The sequence below is a fragment of the Ixodes scapularis genome, unplaced genomic scaffold, assembly GCF_016920785.2.
Source record: "Ixodes scapularis isolate PalLabHiFi unplaced genomic scaffold, ASM1692078v2 PGA_scaffold11__112_contigs__length_91849675, whole genome shotgun sequence".
NCBI lineage: Eukaryota > Metazoa > Arthropoda > Arachnida > Ixodida > Ixodidae > Ixodes > Ixodes scapularis.
Window position 1 is genome coordinate 57,906,634 of NW_024609837.1, and position 24,242 is coordinate 57,930,875.

At 46.8% G+C, this 24,242-nt stretch overlaps 3 protein-coding genes and 1 long non-coding RNA gene across 4 annotated transcripts; 2 read left to right on the forward strand and 2 right to left on the reverse strand.

Moving 5' to 3' along the window:
- Positions 1 to 1,584: 1,584 nt before the first annotated feature.
- LOC8041860 lies at positions 1,585 to 2,333 on the reverse strand. Its single transcript, XR_003920703.2, has 2 exons — positions 2,054 to 2,333; positions 1,585 to 1,951 (listed from the first exon to the last, which is right to left on the reverse strand). It is a non-coding gene; the product is annotated as an uncharacterized LOC8041860 (long non-coding RNA).
- A 284-nt stretch (positions 2,334 to 2,617) lies between these two features.
- On the forward strand, positions 2,618 to 6,504 carry LOC120838573 (UPF0235 protein C15orf40 homolog). The gene is made up of 4 exons (XM_042288932.1): positions 2,618 to 2,965; positions 3,039 to 3,138; positions 6,152 to 6,279; positions 6,357 to 6,504. The coding sequence occupies exons 1-4, from the start codon at positions 2,849 to 2,851 to the stop codon at positions 6,447 to 6,449; spliced, it is 438 nt and encodes a 145-aa protein (XP_042144866.1). The 5' UTR covers positions 2,618 to 2,848; the 3' UTR covers positions 6,450 to 6,504.
- A 118-nt stretch (positions 6,505 to 6,622) lies between these two features.
- Positions 6,623 to 12,643, forward strand: LOC121832873 (leucine-rich repeats and immunoglobulin-like domains protein 1). Its single transcript, XM_042288930.1, has 2 exons — positions 6,623 to 8,475; positions 9,770 to 12,643. Exons 1-2 carry the CDS (start codon positions 7,266 to 7,268, stop codon positions 11,179 to 11,181), a joined length of 2,622 nt encoding a protein of 873 aa, XP_042144864.1. The 5' UTR covers positions 6,623 to 7,265; the 3' UTR covers positions 11,182 to 12,643.
- A 27-nt stretch (positions 12,644 to 12,670) lies between these two features.
- On the reverse strand, positions 12,671 to 23,822 carry LOC8041857 (NADH dehydrogenase [ubiquinone] iron-sulfur protein 4, mitochondrial). Its single transcript, XM_002415032.5, has 5 exons — positions 23,695 to 23,822; positions 23,200 to 23,356; positions 19,954 to 20,129; positions 15,612 to 15,685; positions 12,671 to 12,891 (listed from the first exon to the last, which is right to left on the reverse strand). Exons 1-5 carry the CDS (start codon positions 23,754 to 23,756, stop codon positions 12,788 to 12,790), a joined length of 573 nt encoding a protein of 190 aa, XP_002415077.3. The 5' UTR covers positions 23,757 to 23,822; the 3' UTR covers positions 12,671 to 12,787.
- Positions 23,823 to 24,242: the final 420 nt, after the last annotated feature.

Genomic DNA, 24,242 nt, shown 5'->3' on the forward strand with positions numbered 1-24,242 from the left:
CGACATCCTTTGAAGAATGCCGCCTGCTATCTTGGAGCGATCCAGGCGGCGCTACCGTCGACGCGCAAGCGTGAAAGAGCAAAATATAACAATAAGAGTGTGCATGAGAGACAAGGAGGGAGAAGGAATGCCTATGCTGTCGGAGTGCAGTGCATGCTATGAGCTCATGTCGCCAATCAAATAACGCCGACTGTGTAACATCACGGCTTTCATCGTGGTCCTTTCAGCACATTCTTTGAGGCTGGTAGACCGTGACATTGCGTTTTTGAGCCTGTATGTATGTATTTTGCGCGTCTTTCAACCTTTGACTGTGCTCTGACTCAAGTATAGGAAGGCCGTCTGATAACTTGGAGCGATCCAGGCGGCGCTACAATCAACGCGTGGCTGTAAAAGAGCAAAACACAAAGATAAAAGGTGGGTGCGTCAGAGGAGGAGGGAGATGTCGCTACCTTTCTTATTCAGGGACATTAGGTTTCCACAGTCCAAGAGAGTGGCAGAAAATTTCTAGCTGATAGGGGGCGCGAGAGTCGCACCAGCCGCATCAGCAACATGGCGGCAGCCTTGGAGCGTTTTTTTGGAAAGGTATATAGGTTGCGAAAATTGCGAATATTGTCTACAAACCCTTCTGCAGATGCCGAAGTACCCTTTAGGCTGTATTTTTTTAAGTGTACATTATTTTGAGATCCATTGCTATAACTATGGCTCTCCGAAAAAAAAAAAAAAAGATTCAGACATTTGTTGTTATTCATATGGGGGTATTCATTGGTAGCCATTAAAGTTGCTGGATCATGGTGAAAGTAGCACCACTGCCTCCTGGCCCACTAGCAAGAGACGAAGAGATACTAACACAGAGACGATAAAAACCTCACGAGGCGATTGGCATCTGTTGCTAATCACCATTTCGGTTCTTTCAAATCTTCGAAAGAGTGGACCGAACCAGCCGCGCCAAGATCGCGATGGATCGTCGTACTAAGCGCATTCATCAATTTAAGCTTCTTTGGCAGCGTATATGCAATTATTGTATCGATCTGGCTTATCTATACAGATCACTTATGATAGTATTGTACTTAGTGCATATCTTGCGATAGGAAAATTGTTTTTAATGCCATCAAGTAACGACGCCACATATGTGGTATCGGCGCGAAGATGTGTTTGCTTCATCGGTGTGTGGATAATAAAATATTAGTTTACAAGAAAGGCTTCATAATGCAACCTGTCCCTGCAAATTTGGAGAAACTGCTCATTCCATAAACCAAAATGGCGACCATGTGGGTACCTCGACGCTACTTTCCTAGGATTCGATGACTTTCGTGGCCATAGCCAAGTCAGTGGCTGTTGACAGCAAGCTTCCAGCATTTTTCCAGCCTGTATTTCCACACCACCAAGATTGCCAGTCTTGACAGCCCACAAGTGGCAGCTCGTCCTGAGCATGTGCTGTGGACAGCACACTCGAACATGGCTCCCAGTTGATATCTTATAAACATGGCTTGCATGTGGTGTCACTGCACCATACCAATATTATTGGTATGGTGCAGCTATTGGGCCGGTTGATGTGACTGTAGGCAAACGAGTCGAATCGAAGGATTTCATTAGTCGTTGCGAAGTCTTGCTTTATTGTAGATAAGTTCGCAACGTAGCTGGTACAAGTAAGTCTTTCCCAAGCAGAGAGACAAAGGGAAAGATTTTCCGCTCTGCAGAGAGATGTATTGGAGGTCGGTCTTCAGGGCGCTGTTGCGCTCGCTTCATGCACAAACCGAGACATGTTCCAGTCAGAAAGTCACCGGATGGTACATCCTCAGAGAGAACAAAAAATGGAAGAGCCATCTTGTAAGAGCCAACGTTTTGCTTGTTCATCGTCCTGAACGTCCGTCCGTCCGCTCACTGTATTGTTCTCAGCGTCTGCGACCTACTCGTGGCTATGTCCTTCCGACCTATCGTCGTACAGTATCACCTGAAAAGATTAAAAGTTTGAAATAAAAAAAAAAGATATGATTGTAGTTTAACATAGTGTCTAATACCTTTCAGCCTCATACGAACAAGATGTTTTTCTCACAATTTTCCCTCGGTGGGTGCTTGATCATCGACGGCTGCAGCGGCCGCAGCCTGTGCTCGCAGCTGGCGCAGTTCTTGAATGTAGGGATACCAGATATAGACCGAACATGCCAGACCCAGTACGGTGGTGAAAATGAGCTGGTTGTTCGTTAACCCACGGGGCCGACGAATTCGAACCATAATGCGACCACAGAACGCAGCGGGCGACCAAATTTCGCGATCAAAATTCGGCCACGCTCGCGATCAAACTTCGGTCCTTCGGTCATGTGGGTCATGTTTACAAAGAGTATAGAAGTAAATAAAATAATGACTGGTAGTGACGAGGGTTATTAGACGGTGACTTGCGCCACCTAGTTTACAAAATTTATACTTTTGTGAAACGACAGGACACTGACAAACTTTCGCTGCTTTCGCTTTCGATCCAAAAAAAACAAACACTCTATCTCTAAAAAAAAAAAAAAGTCGAATAAACTGAACATGACCAGCGATTTGTATGTAGGGCGAGTCCAAAATCCAAAATTCAGCACCGCAATTAACGGCATCTAGCGGAGTAGTTGCGAAACTGTCCGAGTTTTTGTTGTAAAAGCACATTTTGGACTTAAAACAAACGAAACATAACTTATCTCGTCGGTACTGTTATTAAAGACCAATAAGAAATTATTTGTGCGCAGTACTTCGTTGAAGTTAAGGCGTAAAACCGTAACACTATAAGGTCACGTGTCTATCGGTCGATTCAAGTCAAAACCGTGTGACCGTGTCGTCAGTGTTTTGTTGATGGTAATGACCTGTGGTAGTGATGGTTATCATTTCTGGTTGTGCACGAATTTGCGTTAGGTCTGTCACCACCACGGGAGCAGTGAAGATGCCTAAGGCCAAGAAGGACAAGGGCAAAGTGGAAGATTCGAAGCCCAAGGTGTCTCTTGCATGCGTCCCATTTTTGTTGCAAACAGTTTAGCTTGAACGCTCCAATTTGCTTCACATTGCAGGCGTCTGCTCAACAAAACGATCCTGTGTACACAACCTCTTCGGGGACTGTGGCCATCAGAGTACACGCAAAGCCAGGAGCGTCTGAGAGCAGGATTACGGGTGAATGACAATAATCTTTATTTGTACCCACAAGATGTTTCAGTGGTGACAGCAGAAGGTCTGTGCCAGAGTCCTGCTGCACGCTACACAAATGTTTAGTCGAGCTACATTCTGTATGCCACGATTGAGAGAAAAAAAAGAAAAATATATATTTGTAAGCTTTGAAAGGCTAGTGGTTAGAGTGCGGATCCTTTTCCACATGCTCACTTATGAGTTAATTAGTTCGAGCTTGATTCTGTGGTGGCTGAGAATTCGTCCCACTTTTAGCATGGGCTGCTTACTTTTCCATAACGTTTTGATATATTGAGAGCTTCCAGCATGCACAGATGCATACGTCGGCGTGTCGGGCGCTCTTCCTTTAGGGGGCTGTGGGCGGAAGTCACGATGCGAAACATACATTCCTGTTTTTTTTTGTTTGTTTTTTTAAGAAACCAGACACTAAGCTGGCTTCTCGTCCAACGCTTGACTGGGGTTGTACCAAAAGAGTTGGGGAAAGGTTTGAAGGGTCAGTTTTCGTGTGTTTTCTGCCTGCTCGGTTCGCCTGAGGGCGTGGATAGGGGCCGTGAAAAAGAAAGCCAGACGCCGTCGGACGATGATTGCTTGTGCGGGAAGCACTTTGAATTCACAGGTACTTCTGGTCGTCAGATTTATTTATTTTTGTTCCAACATGAACGCGGAAAAACCGTCAAGTTGTACGGACCAGCCGCGGACTACATTCAGTGCATCATCAAGTTTAAACGGCTGCATGATCATTCGAGCTGTCGTCTGCTCGTTCAAAGGACAGCGACCCGTAGACCAAGTGTTGACCCAGTAATTGCGAGAATAAGTAAGTGCAGTCCTCAAAAGACTTTCAAATTTGGAGGTAAACAGTAAATACAAGGAGATCTTGATAATTGTTACTAGTGGCCAGCACCGACTTGTTATGCCTGATTTACTCGGTCCGATTCTGCTTGCGATTTTCAGTATTGACGTCGACCATCTCGGCTACGGTTCACGATTTTGCAGCCCGAGCTACGTTGTGACTGAAAATAGCGAGCAGAATCCCATCATGCAAATTAGGCTTTAGTGTCCATTCTGCAGCGTCCACGCGGAATGAATCGCCGCATGTTATATTATTCACGCAAAGTTTTGCGGTGTAACGAACCTAGTTAATTTCACTGAGGCCGCTAAAGTAGTCGGACATTGCCAGGAAGACGTAGAATCAACAATTCCAACGTGAAAAAGAGCATGGGGACTCGCACAGATGCCGACAACAGAGCATTTCAATGGTTTCTTTCTGGGCGACAGCGAGCTTTTTACCCACACTCCACGGCACATGCGCAGTTGCGATGGCGTCCGCTAAAGGCGCTCCAGGTTGTTCATTGCTCGTTGATGGTGTTTTATTACTGTATAGTTTCTAGTTTTCTCGATGCTAAGAATTGAGGTTGCCCCACCTGCCCGGTTTTTGGGAAAAAGGCCGGTTGCTGGTCAGTATCTAAAACCAGCTGTCATTTGCCCCCCCCCCCCCCCCCCCTTTGTTTTTTTTTCTCTTTCAAATATTTAAGCACAATCCCTTTTCTTCTTTTTGTATTTTAAGGAAAGGGGGGGGGGGGAGGTGGCATTGAGAAATATATTCTAGACCATCAACGTTATTGAGTATATAGGCACATGCATTGTAAATTTTTAAGCTAATTTTGTAAATGTTCTGGTACATGGAATTGTTTATTTAGCAGCAAAGAATTATTTTCGTAAAGGTCTGGCCCGTTTACTATTCAGTGTAGCTTAGAGAGTCTTTGTGATCTACCGAAAGAGATCCTAGAAATCGAGCAAGACAAAACATTGAATTCGAGGACACAGTCATTTTGTAATTCATGATTCAATAGGTATGAAAACATGCTTGCATTACACAAATTCACGAGTGACCATGAGCTTTCAAGCTTGGCCTGGTGCTTGTGGTCTATACCCTCACTCACGAGCAAACCTCCAGAACCAGCAATTTTTGAAAATAATAGATTATCGCTCGAAATTTGCACACTGAGCATATGCTCAGTGTGCAAATTGCAATAATCGCTTCTCCACCTGCTGCACCATATGAGTAGAAGTGCACAATTGGTTTTTGGCGCTTTCATTTTGACTAAATGGTATGCATTATGTTATTGAGTTCAGTGTTGTGTATTTGTGTACTTACATGTGCTGTGATGTATTAAAACATTATGTTCTTTTCACTTTGGGAAGCTCATATCCAAATTAGTTGAGCCCGTGTATCAATCAGGACTGTCAACACTGCATCTTTCTTTTTTACCAGTTAAATCTTACATAATTATCCCCCCCCCCCCCCCCCCCCCTTCCCCCTCCCCTCTGGAATGGCCAGTTTTTTCTTAGAGGAAAGGTGGCAACCCTACCTTAGATGTCTTCTCTCGTCGTGAAATTCATTGAACCCATACTCTCCAGCGCTGACAAAGCCTTTGATTTAGTATGAGCTTTGGATTAACAATCATGTGAAACATGCATTTTCGTTGCTCATGCTTAGCAATGCATATTTTCAAGCTATCTAGTGATGCTCTTATCTTTCACCACACACTCACAATTAAAACTATATAAAATAAATTGGAAATAATTGACAAATGCCAACTACTACCAGTAGCGTTGTTGCAATTGATTCATTTCTTACGATTGCTCGAGAGTCCGATGCCGGGAACAAGATAGTCTTTTGAAAATGAAAACCATGACAGTTTGATAGCGAGTGCTTACAGCAGGCTCCCACAATATAAACCCTGCAGGCCCATATTTCCGCAGTTTTCACCCAGAAATAAGCTTGTGTTTATGACACCAAACCTCACTTTTGCCATTTGACTCTCATAACCAAAGTTTGAGAAGATTATATGGAAAACTTCTATATAATATAGTTTCACCTCGAGTGTGAGTTTTCTGCCTTTGAAAATGCTTTGCCACTGTCACCATCCGTAGTTGAAAACATTTTTTTATGAGATGTGTACCTGGTTTCACCTTCAAATAGCCTTTCTCTTTAATTTAGATATTGGAACGGATGGTGTAGGCGTCCAGATTGCGGCGCCTCCAATGGACGGAGAAGCCAACGCAGAACTTGTGCGATTCCTGGCAAAAGTGCTGAACCTTCGAAAGAGCGACGTCTCACTAGAAAAGGTACACAAGTCGTTCTGCGCACCAATCGCTACATTCTTGGCACACTTCCACAGCTTACAGTCATGTTTTCCTTACAGGGGTCGCGCTCGAAAGACAAAGTGGTGATGATTGCCTCGCCAGCAACAGCAGCTGAGATCTTGTCTTTACTTCAACAAAAAGTGGGCAGCTGACATCTACGACACTTTTAGGAGCTCTCTCGTTTATAATAAATTACCCTGTCGATTCTATGCTAACTCAGTTATCTGTGCCCACTGTCTATTAATGTCCCATTCTCTAGTGATCTTCCAAACAAACTGGAACAAATTTTAAACCATCAAGGCAGTTTTGTCAGATTCAAAAGTTCAGGAGAGATGTTTTTGTTACAAATTTTAAGCTTAGCTACAGTCGGGGACAGGCTAAAATCGTAGTAGATGCTCCGCCTCGAGCTTCCTGCCTTTGATAGCACTTCCGTCGCACGTGCAGCCAAAGCCCGGCGAAAGGCAAACAAGCACATGCTGGAGGCGCAGCTTCTACGGAATTGTTAGTCAGTCTCGCCAACTATAGCAAATGAAAAGGACACTCTGGGCTGGACGACGCAATCAAAACGACACTTTTGACACCGGAAATCTAACAACCCCACAAAGAGTCTCATGAAGTGACCTAGGGAGGCCCGCAAGAAAACGCGCAGACTTGTCAAGGACATCTGCATGCTTCTACGCGATACGATCGGCGCGGAAAGTACGACACGACTGCAGGGAAATCCTCAGGAAGCTCCCAACAACGCTCCCCGCAAGAAAGCCCCGTGCCCTCTCCGCAACGCTCGTCCCGATAAGCGCAGACAGAGGAGGAAGTGAGAAGGGTAGGGGAGGAAGCCCACTTCCTGGCAATCTCCTCTCCTAAACACCCCTCCCTTAAGACCACTTCCTGCCTCTGACTGTGCCCCTCTGAACACTCATAAGCGACCGGCATTCCTCTAAAACGAACGACAGACTGCAAACCGTTCAGATATGCTGAGTGCGACGTCTAGCCTCCTCATCTTCGCGTCGCTGGTTGGCGTCGCGAGCGCACAAGATGGAAGTGCTCTTACGTCGACGCTCGCAAATGTGAGCTGTGCGGTCGTTTCGACCGAGCTTCGGTGCAGGGGACACCAGCTGCTAATGTCCGTCATGCCGCTGATCGACAAGGAGCTCGGCGTACCTCGTAACGAGACAGTAGACACCGTTGAGATCACCGTGGGCTCCCTACATTCGCTCGAGAACGGATCCCTGTCGTCGGCATCGCTGCAGACCCTACGAGTCCTTGAAAGCAACCTCACCGAAGTCGCGCCTGGTGCGTTTGTCGGCGTGGCCTCTCTCCGTTGTCTTGACCTTTCCGGCAACGAGCTAGCATCCGTGCCGACCGCGGCGCTTCAGGATCTCGCAAACCTGCAAAGCTTCAAGTTGGCTCGCAACCGAATCGTAGAGCTCGCATCCGATTCATTCGACAATGTTACCAGTCTCGTCGAATTGGACCTAAGACAGAATTCCATCTCGTCCGTGGCCGTCGGCACGTTCTATCACCTGCCGTCCCTGCTCACACTGGAACTTTCCGGCAACAACCTGACGACGTTCGACTCGAGCCCATTTGGGAACGCCACCCTCCAAAACCTTACGCTCGCGTCCAACCGACTCGAGTTCGTTTCACTCGACGCTTCGTTGGGTTCCATCGAATCGCTCGACCTCGCTCGAAACGAGCTCCGTGACCAGATGGTGGTGCTCAACCTCTCCAAGCTCGTCTTCCTCGACCTGACGAACAACTCCTTGAAGAAGCTCGACTTCCTACAGCCCCTGACGTCGCTCGTCAATTTGTCCGTTGCTCACAATCTCTTGAGCTCGCTTTCGCCGGACTGGCTTTCGACGCTGCACAAGTTGAAGACGCTCGATGTCAGTTACTGCAAGATCACCTACGTGGCGGCAGGTACGTTCGCGTCGCTACGCGACTTGATAACGCTTAATCTTGCTGGGAACGGGATCAGCATCGTGGACTCTAAGGCGTTTGTTAAGCTTACGTCCCTCAAGTCGCTCAATCTCTCGAACAACAAGCTGACCTACGTCAACTGGAACCACACGCAAGACCTAAAGGCGCTCGAGTTCGCGGATCTGTCGCACAACAACATCGAGTACATCTTTACGGGTGCTTTCGAGAGTAGTCCCCGCCTTCGGAGCGTCCTTCTCACAGGTAAGACTGCTATACGATCGAAACTTTGCCAATGCTTTTTGGGAAGGTATAAAAATGCACTCTTTCTCAAGCGTGCACTCAGTGGTGTTTGAATTTGTCTTTTTACTGCTCAGACATGATTGGCTTACTTCACCAAATCGAAAGATCCACAAATTTTATGCATAAGCAGCTCACTTCTATATGAAATGTGTAATCAAAATCTTGCACTCTTAGGATAAGAAAGAGAAGGATTCATTGCCTTCCTTTTTTTACCGTGAAAGAGGGAAAGGGCACTAAAGGCAGTACCAGCCATTCGGCCAATTGCAGGGGCCTGGCAGAAAGTGCAACTTCTGCCAGGCGCCAAGCACCAGCAACAAAAACGAAGGAGCGAGAGTTCCTTGGGAGGAACTGATGATGTACAGATCCTCTAGGGAAAGGGCAATGGCCCCGCACTTCACTATATGATGGAACTACTGGTGCAGTGGGATGCACTCTATGCAGTGGGAATCCAGCTGGTAAATTTTTGTGTTTTATGCCAACTTGTGCAAGCCCGTGGCAACAAAAAGCTTGAGTTATATTCGTGCTGTGTCATGTAGTGGTAGTTCTGGTACAATGCAATGTTAATTTTCCCACAGAAAATAACAAAAGGCACTACTGGTAATCTGGCAGCGACTATCAATTTAACTGCAAGTAGAGACCAATGTACACTTTTACAAAAAGCTAATGAGCTATGGTATTCTAATTTCACTCGAACTAAAAGATTCCCAATAAATTTATCTGCACACATCTACCAGCATCTATCATGCAATATATTCAAACTGAGAAATTTGACTGAATGTTGAAAGTGAAAAGGGGCAATGACCCCATTGAACTTTTTAGAATCAAAATTAACGGTTGAACTAGTTGGGTAAACATCTGAAATACAAAAGGGCAAAGGGATTTCTCTTTAGTCTTTCTCCTCTCATTTTCGTCTTTCTTTTATCATGCATTAAACAATCAGTTGATAGTAAGCGTTTGTCCAGTTCGTATCTTTGTTCTGTCATTGTCCTTCGTGCTTTTGTATTTAAGAACTGTTTGGGCTGTTCATTTATATTTCGTGAAGCCATAACTCAAAAAACAGATTTCACAAATCTTCTGTACAAACTGCTCAACAGATTTCACAGGTGCACAAAGGCTCACAAGACTAAAACTTAATTTTTGTTGTTGTCCGCGGCGCCCATTAGTTTGTCTCGTGCTTTGCCCGCTCAACAAAATTCTGCGATCACTGCACACCAAGCCTCGAGTTCATGAATACCCCTTTTCCTTGAATTTCCAGGCAGCTTACTCGACTGTGGCTGCGAACTGCTCGGATTCTCGCGGCTCCTCAAAGGCCCAACGTTCACGAAAGAGGCCGTCTCTTCGGCAATGTGCGACGACGGTAGCACGACTGTGGCGGAGTTTGACTTTGACTCTCTCTGCAAGGCGACAGAACAGACCACAGTCCTCACAACCCCTTCTTCCACGAGCCCAAGCACTGCTATGCCAACTGCAACTACTACAGAATCTTCGACGGCAACACAGACACCCCCGGGCCAGACGCTGCAACCGACGTCGTTGACAACTACAGTACTATCAACGGCAGTACCGCTGGTTACGGTGGTGCCGTTCAGAGGTCGCATCACGCTCGTCCACACCGAACTGGTCGACGACGAGCTTTCGTTGACATGGAACGCATTCAGTGCGAACGCGCCTCTCGACGAATTCACGTGCTTCCTTTCTGTCGGCGTCGTCGAGAGCTCGTACCGAACGAACCTGACTGGCTCGTGCCCCCCGGATTCGCGGAACAGAACCTTCGTCATTTTGAACGTCCAGCCGGCACAGCGCTACGAGATTTGCTTGACGATCGTCAAGGACAGAACCAGAGTCACCGAAAACTGCACCAATGTCAATACAACCGACGTTTTGAGACCGACCATGAAAAACCCCACAACCCATAAGATTGAAACGACCGCAACTCAAAGTTCGGAGGAGCCGGAAACGACTACTACCATGTTGAGGTTCGACGCAACAGTCTCTCCGGTTAGCAATGCGACAAAAGCGGCAACCGATACCGCAGCGACGCCGGACGACGACGACTTTCGATACCGCCTGACATTCCGCACGGATCTCTCGGAGCCGGATGAACTCGTCGTGACCTGGTGGCTGTCTCCAGCGACGCGCAAGGTCCCAAACTGCCGCTTCAACGTGACCGTACTCGAAAACAAGGACGTCCTCACACGCACTGAAGTCTTCTGCAGTTCGGGCGGACAGCTGTCGGTGGGTCACGTGGACCCTCGCAATGACTATGACGTCTGCTTCAGCGCCGGATCGTTTGACCTCCCGGCGGACTGCCGACAGATCCCGACGACCAAGCTTGGCTCCGTGCATGCCACCGGATCGCTGAGTTCGTCGACGTCGCAGGGGAGAAGTGGAGCCGTTGGGATTCCCGTTGCACTGCTCGTCATGATCGCGGCGATGGTCTTGATTGCAGTCATTGCGGCCGTCTTGTTAGTGTACAGGAAGCGTCAGAGGCGCGTCGTGGCGAGGAGGAAGGTCGGAGAGAGCGTGTTCCATCTGCAGATGAACCGGCGCTCCGGTTCGTACCAGGTGCAGCCCGCTGCAGCAGAAGGCCGGCCGGTGACGTCTTGTTCGACGTCGCAGGACGGCGGCAAGATGTCGCAGAGATCTTCGTCGGTTGACGAAGTGTGATGCGGAACGACTAAGGCCACGGCGGCGCGCCAGAACTCGAGAAAACAAAGCGTTCTGCTGGGTGTGAATTAATCGGACTTCGGCAAGTGTGTGGGATTCGTGCACGTGCAAACTCTGCTGACTTGAGTAACGATGGACAATGTGACAGAGTTGAAAACAGACCACACATGTATTCCAATTAGCCGTGTTTCAGCTAGCATTAGTTCTCATGTTAGTAGTTTCTGAAACTGTGTACATTGACATGTGTGCCTTTGTTTTGTAAACTGAGACTGCTGTTTTTTTTGTTTTCTTTTAGCACAGAATGTTTTATTATATAAATTCCATTATATAAATTCCAGTGGAACTTTCCAGTGTTAAACATAGTTTAAAGCCATATATTAAAGTATAGAATCCACATGGGCCTATTTGCTTATATGACTTTGACATCAAAGTGTCGCATGACATTGTGACAACACATCATGTGACACTATGATGTCATGGGACAGTACGAGTCGCACAACGTTGTGCGATGTGGATGTCGCACGCACACATAGGCTGTGCCCAGCTTATTCACAGCACATTTCATGTTCCCCGGTCATCAACATGATCAAGCTAGTGTAATTCTTTTGTGTGTGAGCTTATTCATATTCTATGTAAATACATTTGAATTGGTTATTAGAATGTTTTTTTTTTCCGCTTTTTCTTTTGATTTGGGGTTACTTCCATTTCTTTTTTTAATGACTCGAAAGCAGACCCTATGTGTGTTCTTTTTGGTTGTGTTTTAGTAGGCATTATTTCTCCCCATGTTTAATGGGCCTTTGTCTTGAGTTGATGTTGCTGCTTCTCTTGTTTTTCCCAGCAAGCATGTGCATATTTTACAGGTAGATATGTATAACTTGGTTTTTAGTAGATATTGTTTTTCTGATTTGGGGTTGTTTACTCCCCTCCCGTAGTGCCCTGCGTGGCACCGTAGGTAGAGAAATAAAGTACTGATTTTAATGCGGGGTACAAGCCTGCATGTTTCATTAGAACATTAAGGTGAAAGAGGGGCCAGAGATTTCCAACTTAGATCCCACGGGACAAGATTTCGTAAAGAATGCCTTGCCAACAGTTTTTAATTTCTTGGTGCTTCTCTAGTATGTCTCTATACAAAAAAACAAAACAAAATCTATAGCACAATATGTGTAAAGCAGGGTTGAGCCAACACCACCGTAATAAAAAGCCCGGGTGCTCAATTTTCTATGCCACCTACTGAGGGCCAGCATCTATTGAACACGAGTGCCAAGTCGGCGTTCAATCGCTCAGAATACAAGTCGCGGCCAAACGCTGACGCAGCATTCATATCCAATTCAAGATCCCCATCTATTATGAAAAATAATCACCCCAGATGCATTCTCATAAAGGCACTTCCCTCCCTATCCTGCAAAGCATTTGAGCAAATTGTATTCAAAAACAAATTTCCTCACTAAAAAAGAAAAGGAAAAAAAAAGGTGCACTGACGCTTTTCAACCAAGCGCTAGAATCGTTTTATTGCCTCCTCCTAATGAGGCGACAGCACACTTTGAAGCCAATCAACCTCGAGTGGATCTCGCAACTGATCACGCCGATGTGTTCCAAAGCAAGGACTCTATTTGGTGGACACCCTCGTCCTCTTGTTCCACGAAAAGTTGTCGCCGTAATTCTTCCGCGGCGACCTCCGCGGAGCTGGCTCGTCCACAAAGTAGTCCCAACCTGGAACCAGGTAAACTTTTAGGGTGGTGGCTCCGTGCCGGCCATTCCTAGAGAGACCACAGAGAGCTTGGGGCACTAGTGTTTTTTTCAGAAAGCCTTTTTACGACACAAACTCTATGTGCCCTAAGTATCCTAGAAAGCCTTAAGAAAAAGATTACCGTAAAATACCGGGGGGAGCGCCCAGCCCATTTCCACTGAAAACTGGGTTAATCTAGACGCGGGCGCTCGTCCAGACAAATCGGGCGCTTAACGTATGATTTGCAGAATTCCCACGTTTGGGAAGTGGTAACAGTGGGCGCTTGTGCGGTATTTTGCGGTTTCTCTTAAAACCACTTTGGTGCCCCTTTACCAAGTCGAAATCGGAAATGAGGTTACAAATTGCCAATACATGCCCATAACCCTTTCATCTGGCAGACCCGGAGCGCTCGGGTAGAGCGTTTCTGTGATCACAAGGGATCACTACTGATTTCATGATGTGCTACAAAAATATTCCGTCGAAAGCGGCAGGTCGTGTCCAGCGACCGGAAGATAATGAGAGTCGGGTTTAGCGCTCCTGTTGAGAGCTGGCACAACATGTTTCAGATTGAAAATGTTGTGACCGTGGTGGTCGATCAAATCAAAGACAATCTTTGTGCCTTACACATTCTGTCCGAAATCAATCTTGTCCGGTGAGATCAACATCCAAACTGAGAGAGGCAAAGGCAGACAAGATTGCACGAGCCTTGTGGCAGACACCTCGCCTACCTGCGTCATCCGCTTTCAGTGACCAGTGGCGCCACCTCTTGATGGGACTTCCCAACACAACTGTCGGCCAAGCTCTATTGTCTGCACCATTAAAGGAGCTGTGCAACAATTTTTGTACTGTGCCCAAATACCGCTTAAAACGGATCCCTGACGTTAATGACCTATGAAACACGCGTTCGTCTTTCACCCCACGCAATAGAAGTCCCAGAAAAAAATTTAAGAAAAACGAGCAAAGTTCACCCCCTCAACTCGCAGCCAGAACAAACGGCCACGCGATCTGGAGCCGATTATATGCCGCCAGTGTTGATCATAGCCACGCGCTGGGGTTGGCAAAGCACAGGGCACGCGCTGAGTTCCAGACATTGTTATGGCTCGGCTGTTGTCGTCGTTGCAGCGATTGGACACGGGTCACTACCGGAATGCTTCTCGAGCTAGCAATTGTCACGAGCCCAAGTCGAGTATCCACGCAATGCTCGCGTCCAATCTATGAACCGCATTCAAATATCGTCACTTGGGTGTACTGCGATCCCCGAGTTACGTCATCAAATTTCGCAAAGGAGAGATTGAATGAAAATGATCGCTTTTGTCCTTGAAATTACACCGCAATAAAGGAGTTTCTTGGCCAATGGCGTTGCGTGTGAGTATCCTTGAGTCCCAGGTGTGCCAGTAAGCTCGTGTAGAGCGAAAAACATTCCAATCGAATATCGTTGCACAGCTCCTTTAAATGTCCTTCAAGTCTCAAAGCCCACAACTAAAATACATCTGTGATGAAAATTTGAGCTTGCAATGTGCAGACGTTGACTTTTGCAGCTCAGTTTACAGCCAGACTTTGGGTGAATGAACCCTATACGTCCGATCCTGCGCTACACACAATGTCGACGATCACGGGCAGTTTAATGGAAGAAATAATTTAGGAAAAAAAAAAAGTAGGACGGCTTTAATGTCGTCAGCTAGGTGGCGCAAGCTACTGCCGGATACCGTTTGCGCATAGCTCTGACCAACGTTGCTATATCAACTCGGTTACGGAACTATCCATAGATGCATCTTCCACGAGTTGTTTCCCCCTTCTCCATCCAAGGTCCACCTCCCCTCGTTCGAAGCACCACCATTTTGGAGACGCCTGCTGTGGTAACTATTGCATGCTCTGTGGAACGCAGATGTTTCGAAGCACAGCAGCTAGATGGCACTTCACCATACTCTATGGCAGTGGTTTTTAACCATTGATGTTTTGCGGACCCCGTGTGGATCGGCGGAGATGATGGAGGGCCCTGTTTGTGGTGACGGGAAAGGAAAGGTATAGCTGAGTTAAGATAATGATTTAATAAATAGATATAACGAAGGGCTATGCTTCTCTCGTTGACATACACACGAAAAAACTCTCCCGGAAATAAAACGTTTCTTCTTAATGTAAAAAAAAAAAATAACTTTTATAGCCAGGCTTGACTGATGAGGCCGGGCTTTGCGGACCACCGGATTCCTAGAATGCCTTTGCGGACCCCCATTTGAGAACCACTGCTCTATGGAATACACAGTTATGAAACACAGCCACTAGAAGGCATTTCAAACGACGGGTGGTGACTTGAGGGGGAGAGGGGAGCAACTCCTCTGAGGGGGTTCCATAACCGAGTTGGTCTAGTAACATTAGCTCTGACAGAAAGATCACATTTAATGAGAGACTGCTGCCAAACAGACCAAGAGGCATTAGCAGTTGGGACTAGAGCAAACTGGCTCGGATTATGGTGGCACTGAGAGCGTTTGCTCCACATCTGCTCATCGAGGCTGACCGCTTGACAATCAAAATCAGCCGGGTGGAGGCGTAATTTCGAACTGGAACTTCTCTGTCTCAACGTCCAGGGTTTTCGTGGAGGAGCCGGAAACGTGGAATGCGGACATTTGAGCATGTCGGTGTCTAAATTACAAAAACGAGAGAGGGACGTAGAAGACGATACAGACGCCTTAAACTTGCAACACTTTACCGTTCTTCTCGCAGAATGACATGGCGGCCTCCTTAGAGCTGAAGTTGACGTTCATGTTGGACAGCGGGTCTCCCCTGTCCAGAAAAAGAGACACCGTAAGATAGTTTAATAGGTACTTTGCTCCGTCGTTGACCCTCTCCCATGACCTTGTTGCGGTGCAACGGACACCAACACGAGCAAGCAAGGTGCATCCAGGGTCACCGTATACACAAGCTATGCGGAGAGCAAGTTGTCTGCTTCTTGCGCAGGAACTGCAGTGACATCAGAAGGACGTCGAGCTCTGACTGGCTATGATCGAAAGGATAGTGGGTAGACCTTAGTGCTAGATGCCTTGAGGTCTACCCACTATTTTTTTCAATTTAGTCAATAAGAGGTCGGCGTTCCGACATCATTGCAACCCCTGTGCAAGTAGCAGACGAACTAGCGCTCCACGTTGCCAGAGTCCTTCAATGCGCTACTGGTCACGAATCTTCTCCGTAATGTCACGGGAGAGCTTGGTATGCTACCACGTGTTGCGCTGGCGTCAACAAGGAGGCTAGGAGTCACCAATCCAGCCAGCACTGCTTGAGCCTGGTAACTAGGAAGTGCGCCAGAATTTTAAACCCCCTCCGAATGAGCCACCCGTAGGTCGCGGTGACACGTCGTCGCACTGACTGCGTCTCTCGTTAATGTCAGCATCTTCGGCTCCGTAGACTCAACAAACTGCTCAAACTTCCATAAGCTCCTCAACCTCCAAATTAATATTGTTTTTGTTGTTTGTTCTTTCTTCAAGATGACTTTTCAATATCCCTATAACCGTAAAACTTCGACGGCACGAGCGGTGCTGTCAAGTAGAGGCACTGCAAACCTGTACGCTTGATTGCCTAGCTCTTTCTCGCTTGCAAAAGCATTGTTTTGTTTGAAAACAAACAAAAAAATGTTTATTTGTGCGAGTTGTCAGAGATCAATAATGAATGACTGGTGCTTGCACACAGTGATCAACTACAGGCATAACAAAACTTCCGAATACAAGAAATTATTTTTTAAAACTACTTGTAATGGTGAATTTGAATTGGCTTACTCAAAGTGGAGTGGCCAAAGGAAAATGCCTTTTTAAAGGCCAACCTACAGAATCGCCTTCTGCCGGGCAGAAGGCGATTCTGCACGGCAGAAAACCAATTCCCAGTTTCCTTCTCTCCATTCCCCCCTACATCAGCAAGTCTCTGAGCAACACCACCGAGAGGCAGGCACGTAGCCAGGGGGGAGGCCCATGGGGCCTGGGCCCCCCTCGAAATCTTTCATTTTGCTGGGACCTCCCCTCTCCCCTTCCCTTCATACAGCATTTTGTCATGGGTGGCAAGATTCTTATACCCCCCCCTCCCTCCCCCCCGAAACAAAATCCTGGCTACGTGCCTGCCGAGAGGGAAGGCGTCAGAAGGAGGTAGCAATCCTGGAAGGTAGGCTTCTCCTTGATATTCTCCCCTTTTTTGCTCTGTTTCTGGACAGTTGACTATTTGAACGTCGTATTAGCTGTAGGGCTGTACTCAAACTGTTGCTAAATATAATATTAAATTCACCCGTTTGTATAAGTTAGCATTTTTATAATAAAAACACGTTTATTTCTGAGGCTGGGACTGCAAAATTGTATATTATGCGCAACAAAAGAAACGAAACTGCCGCCTTACGACCCGGAGGCCGACTGTCGTCGCGTCGCCACCATGGGCATGGGCCTCGACTCCGGGTGTTCAATCGTTCACTTTTGGGTGTCCTTTCATACGTTTGTGAGATTCGAGCACCTACAAAGAAGTCCGAGATGCTGCAGAAGAAGAGGATATGCATAAAAGTCACTGGCGAGCCTAAGCACCACGACGACATCACCGGTTATGTAACGTGCCAGTGGCTTTCAAGAGTGCTTTCCATTATGGAGCGTTTGTGGCTTGCTTCTTCGTTAATGTCATGTGCATGTTCGTCTGTTTTTGTTTTATGTTACGGCTTCTATGTTTCGTTTTGGCTGTGGCTCGAGACTTCAATCAAACTATGTCGAGAGGCATCAATCGGTCATTGTCTGAGGTGGTAGTACACAAATCTACTTATGGTGGTAGCTTGACTGCACGGATGCCTGTAATACCCCTGTTATACTGGCACCCTTAATTAACCGCGGCTAACTCAGCTTTAACTGCTGCTACACGGCACCACAGTTACCGCACTTTACCCTCGGACAGCTATTTCAGAAGTGAAGAGCATACATGCACACCTTTGATGGGTGCTCAAGATGCTCAAGCGCACGTTCGCCGATAGCTTTGACTGCATAGCTGCAGAATGTTGTCCGCAAGTATTGTGTGCTAACTGTGGCTTAGCATAACTGCATGTAAGTGTGCCCGTGTAACAAGGGTATAAGAGGTAAGAGCTTTTTATGCCTTCTGCTTGTCGTATGGGATGCTACATGAGCGTAGGATTTGGGTTAGAATCAGGTGTCCGTACCTCTGTCTTTAAAAAGGCCTCGGTCTTTCGACGGAGCTACTAGCTCGGGAAGGGTTTTTTTGTTCTCCTGTTGATGTTTGTGCTGTGGTGTAAGATAGCCATTTAACTAAATAAAATATGTTGTTGGGCAATAAGTGATAAACATAATAAGTATTTATATGTCACTAGGTGGTAAAGCCACAACAAACTTGACTAATTGAATCGACTTTGATTAATTAAAATAATAAACATAGAAGACTGATGTAGGTAACTCCTTCAAAGGGAATGTTTTTCTGCTTTCATTCGTCATCGTTTTTATTCCCTCCAATAAAGTAACTTCTATGATGATTTCTCAACAACACGCTATGGCTTTTGTAGGCAATACTTTCCATGAGCATTTGGTTTTGTACGCATTACATCAGGGGTCTCAAGCTCATTTGAGAGTGGGGGCCAGAAAGCCCACACTTTGAAACGTCGAAGGCCAACCTATGGCGGGGGGGAGTCAAGAGATTTTATAAAGAAGACACTTTTTGCTTTCTATTTTTTGTAAGCTTGCAGTTTTGCCTGTGACAACTTTAGCTTTACATTGTTTAGAATACTACTGATGTAAAGGCAGAAACTAAAGTGGCAATACACCACCAACGTGCTGGCATTTTTTAATAAAAGAAGAAAGCACCCATCATTCCCGTTTCCCAATTCACTCGGGATTTAATCAACTTCCACGTGTCTACACAAAAAACAAAAACAAAAATCTCTTCATATGACAGTGTTTGCTTTGCTATTTTTATAGCAGCAGTCTGAGGAAATACTAGTAGATTAACGGTGATATTTTCTGAAAGCGAGGATCCCCGAGTTCATAGCTTCATCCCTGGCAGTTGCTCCTGCGGAGCAAGAGTCCGTACAGCCAAAGTGCGTCTTCGAGCAAAGAGCTCGTGCTTGCGGTCTACAAAAAGCTGGGAAGCAAAACTTTTAACAAAACAGAAGGTAAATGAAAACATATGAATTATGCAATTACATTATAAGAGCAGAGCTGCGCTTCGAGTGGATCATTACGATGCATGCCATTTCTAATGCTCGAGACATGGGAACAGGGGCTAGCAGCCAGTTGCAGGCGGGCCACGTGTTTGACACCCCTGCATTACATTGTTGCTATTAACTGCTTTGCCATGTCGGATTATTCGGTGTCATACCATTTTACGAGAAGTCTTGTTTCTGAAGCATCCATCTTTCCGAACAATACTTACACCATCTTTCCCAAGGCATCGTTGTACATGTATTGCTCTCCCACTGCGCCTCCACTTTCCTATGCCCTAATGATTTTTCTAGCCTTATTGTAGCATATGGCTGTCATTCTAGATAATAAAACGTGACTGTGTTACTAAAAGCTCGTAGCTATGAATGTGAATCCACTCGGGATGCTTCAACGTCAGCACTATTCCGTGGCACCCGATCGCTTTTTGTGCAACAAAATTTGTCTCCTAGACTGTCTGTTATTTCTAAACTGCTTTCAAGATAATAAAGCTTGTTTATACCGGCAAAAGCTTGTTTTTACGACAGTGTATTTACGCGAGATGCCTTCACATCAGCGCTATTCCGAGGCCTTCGGCCCAACTCGATCGCCTCCAGCGGTGATGTCACGGGAGGAGCACTCCGGTCTGGACACCTGGTGGTGTTGCCCTGAGCTATTCCCCGCAGAAAGGATAAAGGAAGCAGGGTATCTCTCTCTATTCTCAAATGGAATCGAGGGAGAGGTTCCTCCTTCCTGGCTGCTTGTCGGCCTTTAAGGACAGTGGAGCACTCGACGTAAATTCTCGATCTCATACAAAGCTCTGGCTGAAGCTTCCTGACCAGCAGCGTATTAAAAAGCTCTGCTATCGCTTTGAAAAAAATCTGGGGCACTCACGACGAGCACCAGCCCATCAGGGGGTTCTCCCAGCGTTCGCGGTTGTCAAACTCCATCCTCCAGGCGTGGGTGTTGTTGGTGCCGGACTGCATTGCGTTGCGGGCCGGCACGAAGATCCGAACCCGGCGGGTTTTGATGTGCTCCTCCGGAACGCCGGTCAGCGGTGCAATGTCCATCTGAGAGTGGACGGCGTGTTCCCTTAATAACTCTCGGTGACTGAAAATATGGTGCGCGTGATGTTTCAGTCACGGTCATTCAAAATTATGGTGGAAGAGCGAGACTACCGGAACTATCGACATAATCCGTATGCCAGGCACCAAAGGCCGGGAATCTGCCAACCGAGCGGTCACACACTGTCCGAGTAAGACAGAGTTCGAGCGGCACATTCGTTTCTTACATCTTTTTGCACGATCATGATCGAAACATCATGTGCACCACATTTTCAACCATGAAGAGTTACTACATTTAACACTTGTGCTCTTATTAAAACTGTTTCTCGCTACCACCGCTAGGGGATTCTTTTCGCCTTCTGGTTGGCAAAGAGAGCATGCCAAGCCCTCTATCTGTGTCTGGTGCACGCCCTAGCTCTGCCCGCTCCTCCCATTGACCAAACTCTCTCTATACACGGCTCCGACAACGAGAAGACACTGGCGCCGTCTATGGACTGGCGCTTGAACTGCATTTCACTAGAGCAACGGGTTTGCAGTATTCACGAGATCTAGTGTGCATACTGTCTATGAAAAACGGTAGCTTATAAAACATTGTAAAAAGATTTTTTTTCCTGCTAAAAATAAAAAAAAATGATGCACGCAAAAAAACAAAAAAAGGAGAAATATACGGAATCTGTTTCACAGATGCCCGATAGGTGGTGCAAGTGTATTCTCTCGTCGTAAGAGATCACAAGAGGTGGTAAGCAGTCTCAAGTGCATGAACGAGCCTTTACTGGAGGTAGGGAAGCTTGCGCTGAAGGCAGGACAACTGAGAGCCCTCCCCGCCGTGCTCATACTGTCGGTGACTACCCTAATATCCCCAGCAAGCGCCCACTCAGACTTTGGGGATCATTGTGTAAAACTGGGGGATGGGCATTCCTTTGGTCAATAGTATGTGAAGATATGTCCTTTACGCATTTTCCAGACGTTACGAAATTGAGGGGTGGGCGCTTATTGTGGGACGGGCAGACGATCAGTATTTTACGGTGTAGTGTGTCGACTACAGCCTTGTTTGGATCGCTGAATTTCTACTTGGTGATGTTACGATTATGTCAGATCACAGTGACACGGATAGCGAACGTACAATGAATGTTCATCTAGCCATAGCCTGCCCGACAGCCAATGGAAGCCAAAGGTTTGAATGCCACAATGCTTACTTGTCTGCTGCGCTGTCACTTCTATGACCAACGTCACGACAATCTCTCCATGGCCTCTATGACACGACTTGTTTTCTTTTCAATAACACCGCAGTGCGTGGAAGGCATAGGAAGCTAAATCTCGATGGAAGCTTGACTCGAAGCCTTGCCTAAGTCGTTAGGTTTTGGGACCACTGGCTAGGAAATGTACTGTCGGGAACGAATAAAATGTGAACGGCAGAGCGCATGGCTTTCAATACATGGTGCGCTACCTGGAGGCAACCAGGAACTGATAAAACTGCAAAGTGGAAAGAGGGGTTATGAGGATGAGCACGTTTGAGTGGGCACTTAATCTTGCAGCCTCTTCCACCCATAGTTTTGTCAATTTCTAGTTGCCCATAGGTAGCGCAGCACCGAAGGCCACGCACTCCACTGTTCACGTTTTATTCATATCCAATAGTACTCTTTCTTGTTTTGAGCCCATTTTACTAAATTTCCTCAGTATGAACCAAGAAACTTGTGCCCATAGACCGACACGCAGCGCGGCTCTGTTTACCAACACGGCCGAAAGGCCGCGCATGCGCAGCAGCTATGTGGGCAAAAGCGGCCAAGCTCTCCATGTTTTTGCCATTGCGTTCTATGGTGTGCGCTCGTTGTTGATGTTATAGAGACGCTTCTGGCTTTATTTGTACGTCGTATTTTCAGCCAACGTATGTCGTACATTATGTCTGACTATTTGAGCTCGTTGCCCAAGCCCGAACGACAGCGGTATCGAGGCAAACTGTGCGTGAACGGCGTTGCCATCTATGATCCGTACGCCGTATACAAGACCGCAATTTTGACGCGAAGTTGCTGCCACCGACGTTGACGGCTCACATCGTCGTTTATTTAGTTTTTTCGCCAAGCCAGTTGACGGCTCACAAGGTGGAGGCGTACAAATCTCTCAAGGCTTACGATTACTTCGAGCCGGTTTCCGCAGTGCAGGCGGGATCAGCAGATTTAGGGTCTGCTGAGGTGTATTTATTAATTAATTACATACACACAGCGTTTTCGAGTCAAGGCAACGTAGGTCGGTAACGCCTTCCTTTTATTTGCAAGTAACGAGTAATGCATCTCGTTACTTTTTTTCGGTAACGCCTACAACATTGCCGTTCTGTCGCCGATCTCGTTCCGCTTGGTAGCACACGTGTAGTGAGCCTGCGACGAGCGCTTGGCCGGTGCTTTGTGCTCGAACACCGTGGGAACAAAATCCCGGTAATCTCAATCAGACGACGGTTTTCCTGCACATAAGCAAGCCTCGGGACAAAGATTGAAAAGGAAGCCACACTTGTTTTCAAGAAAGTGCTTGCCGCACAAACGGTTGTCCGCGCGAGGCAACCATTATTTTCGATCCACGGATATTATCCACCTTTTGCGCCTTTCAGAGTCAGCCAGGAACTTGTGGAAACTCACCCCGCTACTTTTGCTGCACATTTCGGTGCAATTAACGGCTACATAGCTTTGCGGCATGATGAAATGGTATGACGCCCATGCAAAACATGCGCCCTTTTGCCCACACCACCCAGCTCCGGCGCGATTGCAGCGCCGCAGCAGCTCCGTGACGTCAAGCCCGCGTGTCGCTCTATTATATATCGCCAAGTTCCTCTCACTTCTTACTGCTCCCACAAGTTAGACGCCGGGCGTGCAGTGACCAATCAGGTGAGACCCAGTATAATTCTCTGTCGTGTATCTAGAGGTAGTTCAGGCACATAATAACTGTTGTCCTCTAAACTCTCCTCAACACACATCACTCTCCACCTTAAAGTAAGCGTAAAAAAACCATACCGTTGTGCGGTGACTTTACGTATAACACCCCGAATCGTCCAACAGCACGAAACAGACCTTCACGCAAAAGGACTTACTGGGGTGTCCACAGTAATCAACGCTTCGGTGACCTCTTTTTTCTTCTGCAGTTCCACGGGATCGGCGAGTACGATCTCTGCATCTTCCGGATTGCCACCGACGTCTTTGGGAGTCTGCACCGATGCTAGACACCTCGTGACTGCTGTACCTTGCAAGCTTCGCGTAAAAGGAAAGTAAAAAAAAAAAGAACAGGTATAAGGATTTTGAAAAGCTGATATGTTAAGGTATGATGTCTATGTGCACACCAGTACGGAAAACAAACTCTCAGTATTAAACATAGACACACTCTGTATTACTCTGCGATGTTTCTCTGAAAAGAATGTGAGGGCTTGTAGGTTTGGAAAGCGTAGAGTTTTGAAAACACTGGGGTAATGTGGTTAACCTTCAGCCTCAAACCTCGGTAAGTCGCGCGTCCTTTTTAGGTTTAGGAAACTCTAAAATGATGGTTGTTTTGAGATACATAAGGGCGTACAAAGTACGCAGCGTTAACTTACCTGTTGGGTGAACAAGTTTGCAGAAGACGAGCAAAGTTTATCCCCAAGGTACGTAAAGCCATCGTCTACAAAAATTCACGATGCCCCGTCCGTCAATGACGTCCGCAGCCTTTTGCTGGATGGATGGATGAATATTGCCTGGTCCCTTTATATCGGGCGGTAGCTTGCGCCACCTATCATAGTCGGACGCTGCCTGTGAAAGCGCCAACCTGCCATACATATGTTCAAAGGCGTTTACAAATCAGTGAGCTTTCTTTTTTTTTTTTCCCCTATATTCAGTGCTTGCAAAACCAAAAATCTTTCACCTGCCTATGACCGTTACATAGGGGCGCAAGACACACCCTCTTATTTTCTTATCTGGTCAGTTTTACGTTCTTATATCTAATACTCCGTTTCAGCATACGATGGACCGCAACGGACGCTGCAAGCCGTAGCAGCTAATCCAGCACATGTAAACCTATCACGTGACCACGCGCCTTGTGGTTCGCTGCGTTCGCCCCAAAGGTAACGTGACGCTTACGCGGCATTGGATTGGCTCTGATAACTCG

Coding starts and splice junctions, on each gene's coding strand:
- LOC120838573 (XM_042288932.1), top strand. CDS start 2,849: ATGGTTATCATTTCTGGTTGTGCACGAATTTGCGTTAGGTCTGTCACC. Junction 3,139..6,151: donor GTCTGAGAGCAGGATTACGG/GTGAATGACAAT, acceptor TCTTTAATTTAG/ATATTGGAACGGATGGTGTA. Junction 6,280..6,356: donor GCGACGTCTCACTAGAAAAG/GTACACAAGTCG, acceptor TTTTCCTTACAG/GGGTCGCGCTCGAAAGACAA.
- LOC8041857 (XM_002415032.5), bottom strand. CDS start 23,756: ATGGCTTTACGTACCTTGGGGATAAACTTTGCTCGTCTTCTGCAAACT. Junction 20,130..23,199: donor TGATTACTGTGGACACCCCA/GTAAGTCCTTTT, acceptor GTCCACTCTCAG/ATGGACATTGCACCGCTGAC. Junction 12,892..15,611: donor GTCATTCTGCGAGAAGAACG/GTAAAGTGTTGC, acceptor ACCTGGTTCCAG/GTTGGGACTACTTTGTGGAC.
- LOC121832873 (XM_042288930.1), top strand. CDS start 7,266: ATGCTGAGTGCGACGTCTAGCCTCCTCATCTTCGCGTCGCTGGTTGGC. Junction 8,476..9,769: donor TCGGAGCGTCCTTCTCACAG/GTAAGACTGCTA, acceptor TTGAATTTCCAG/GCAGCTTACTCGACTGTGGC.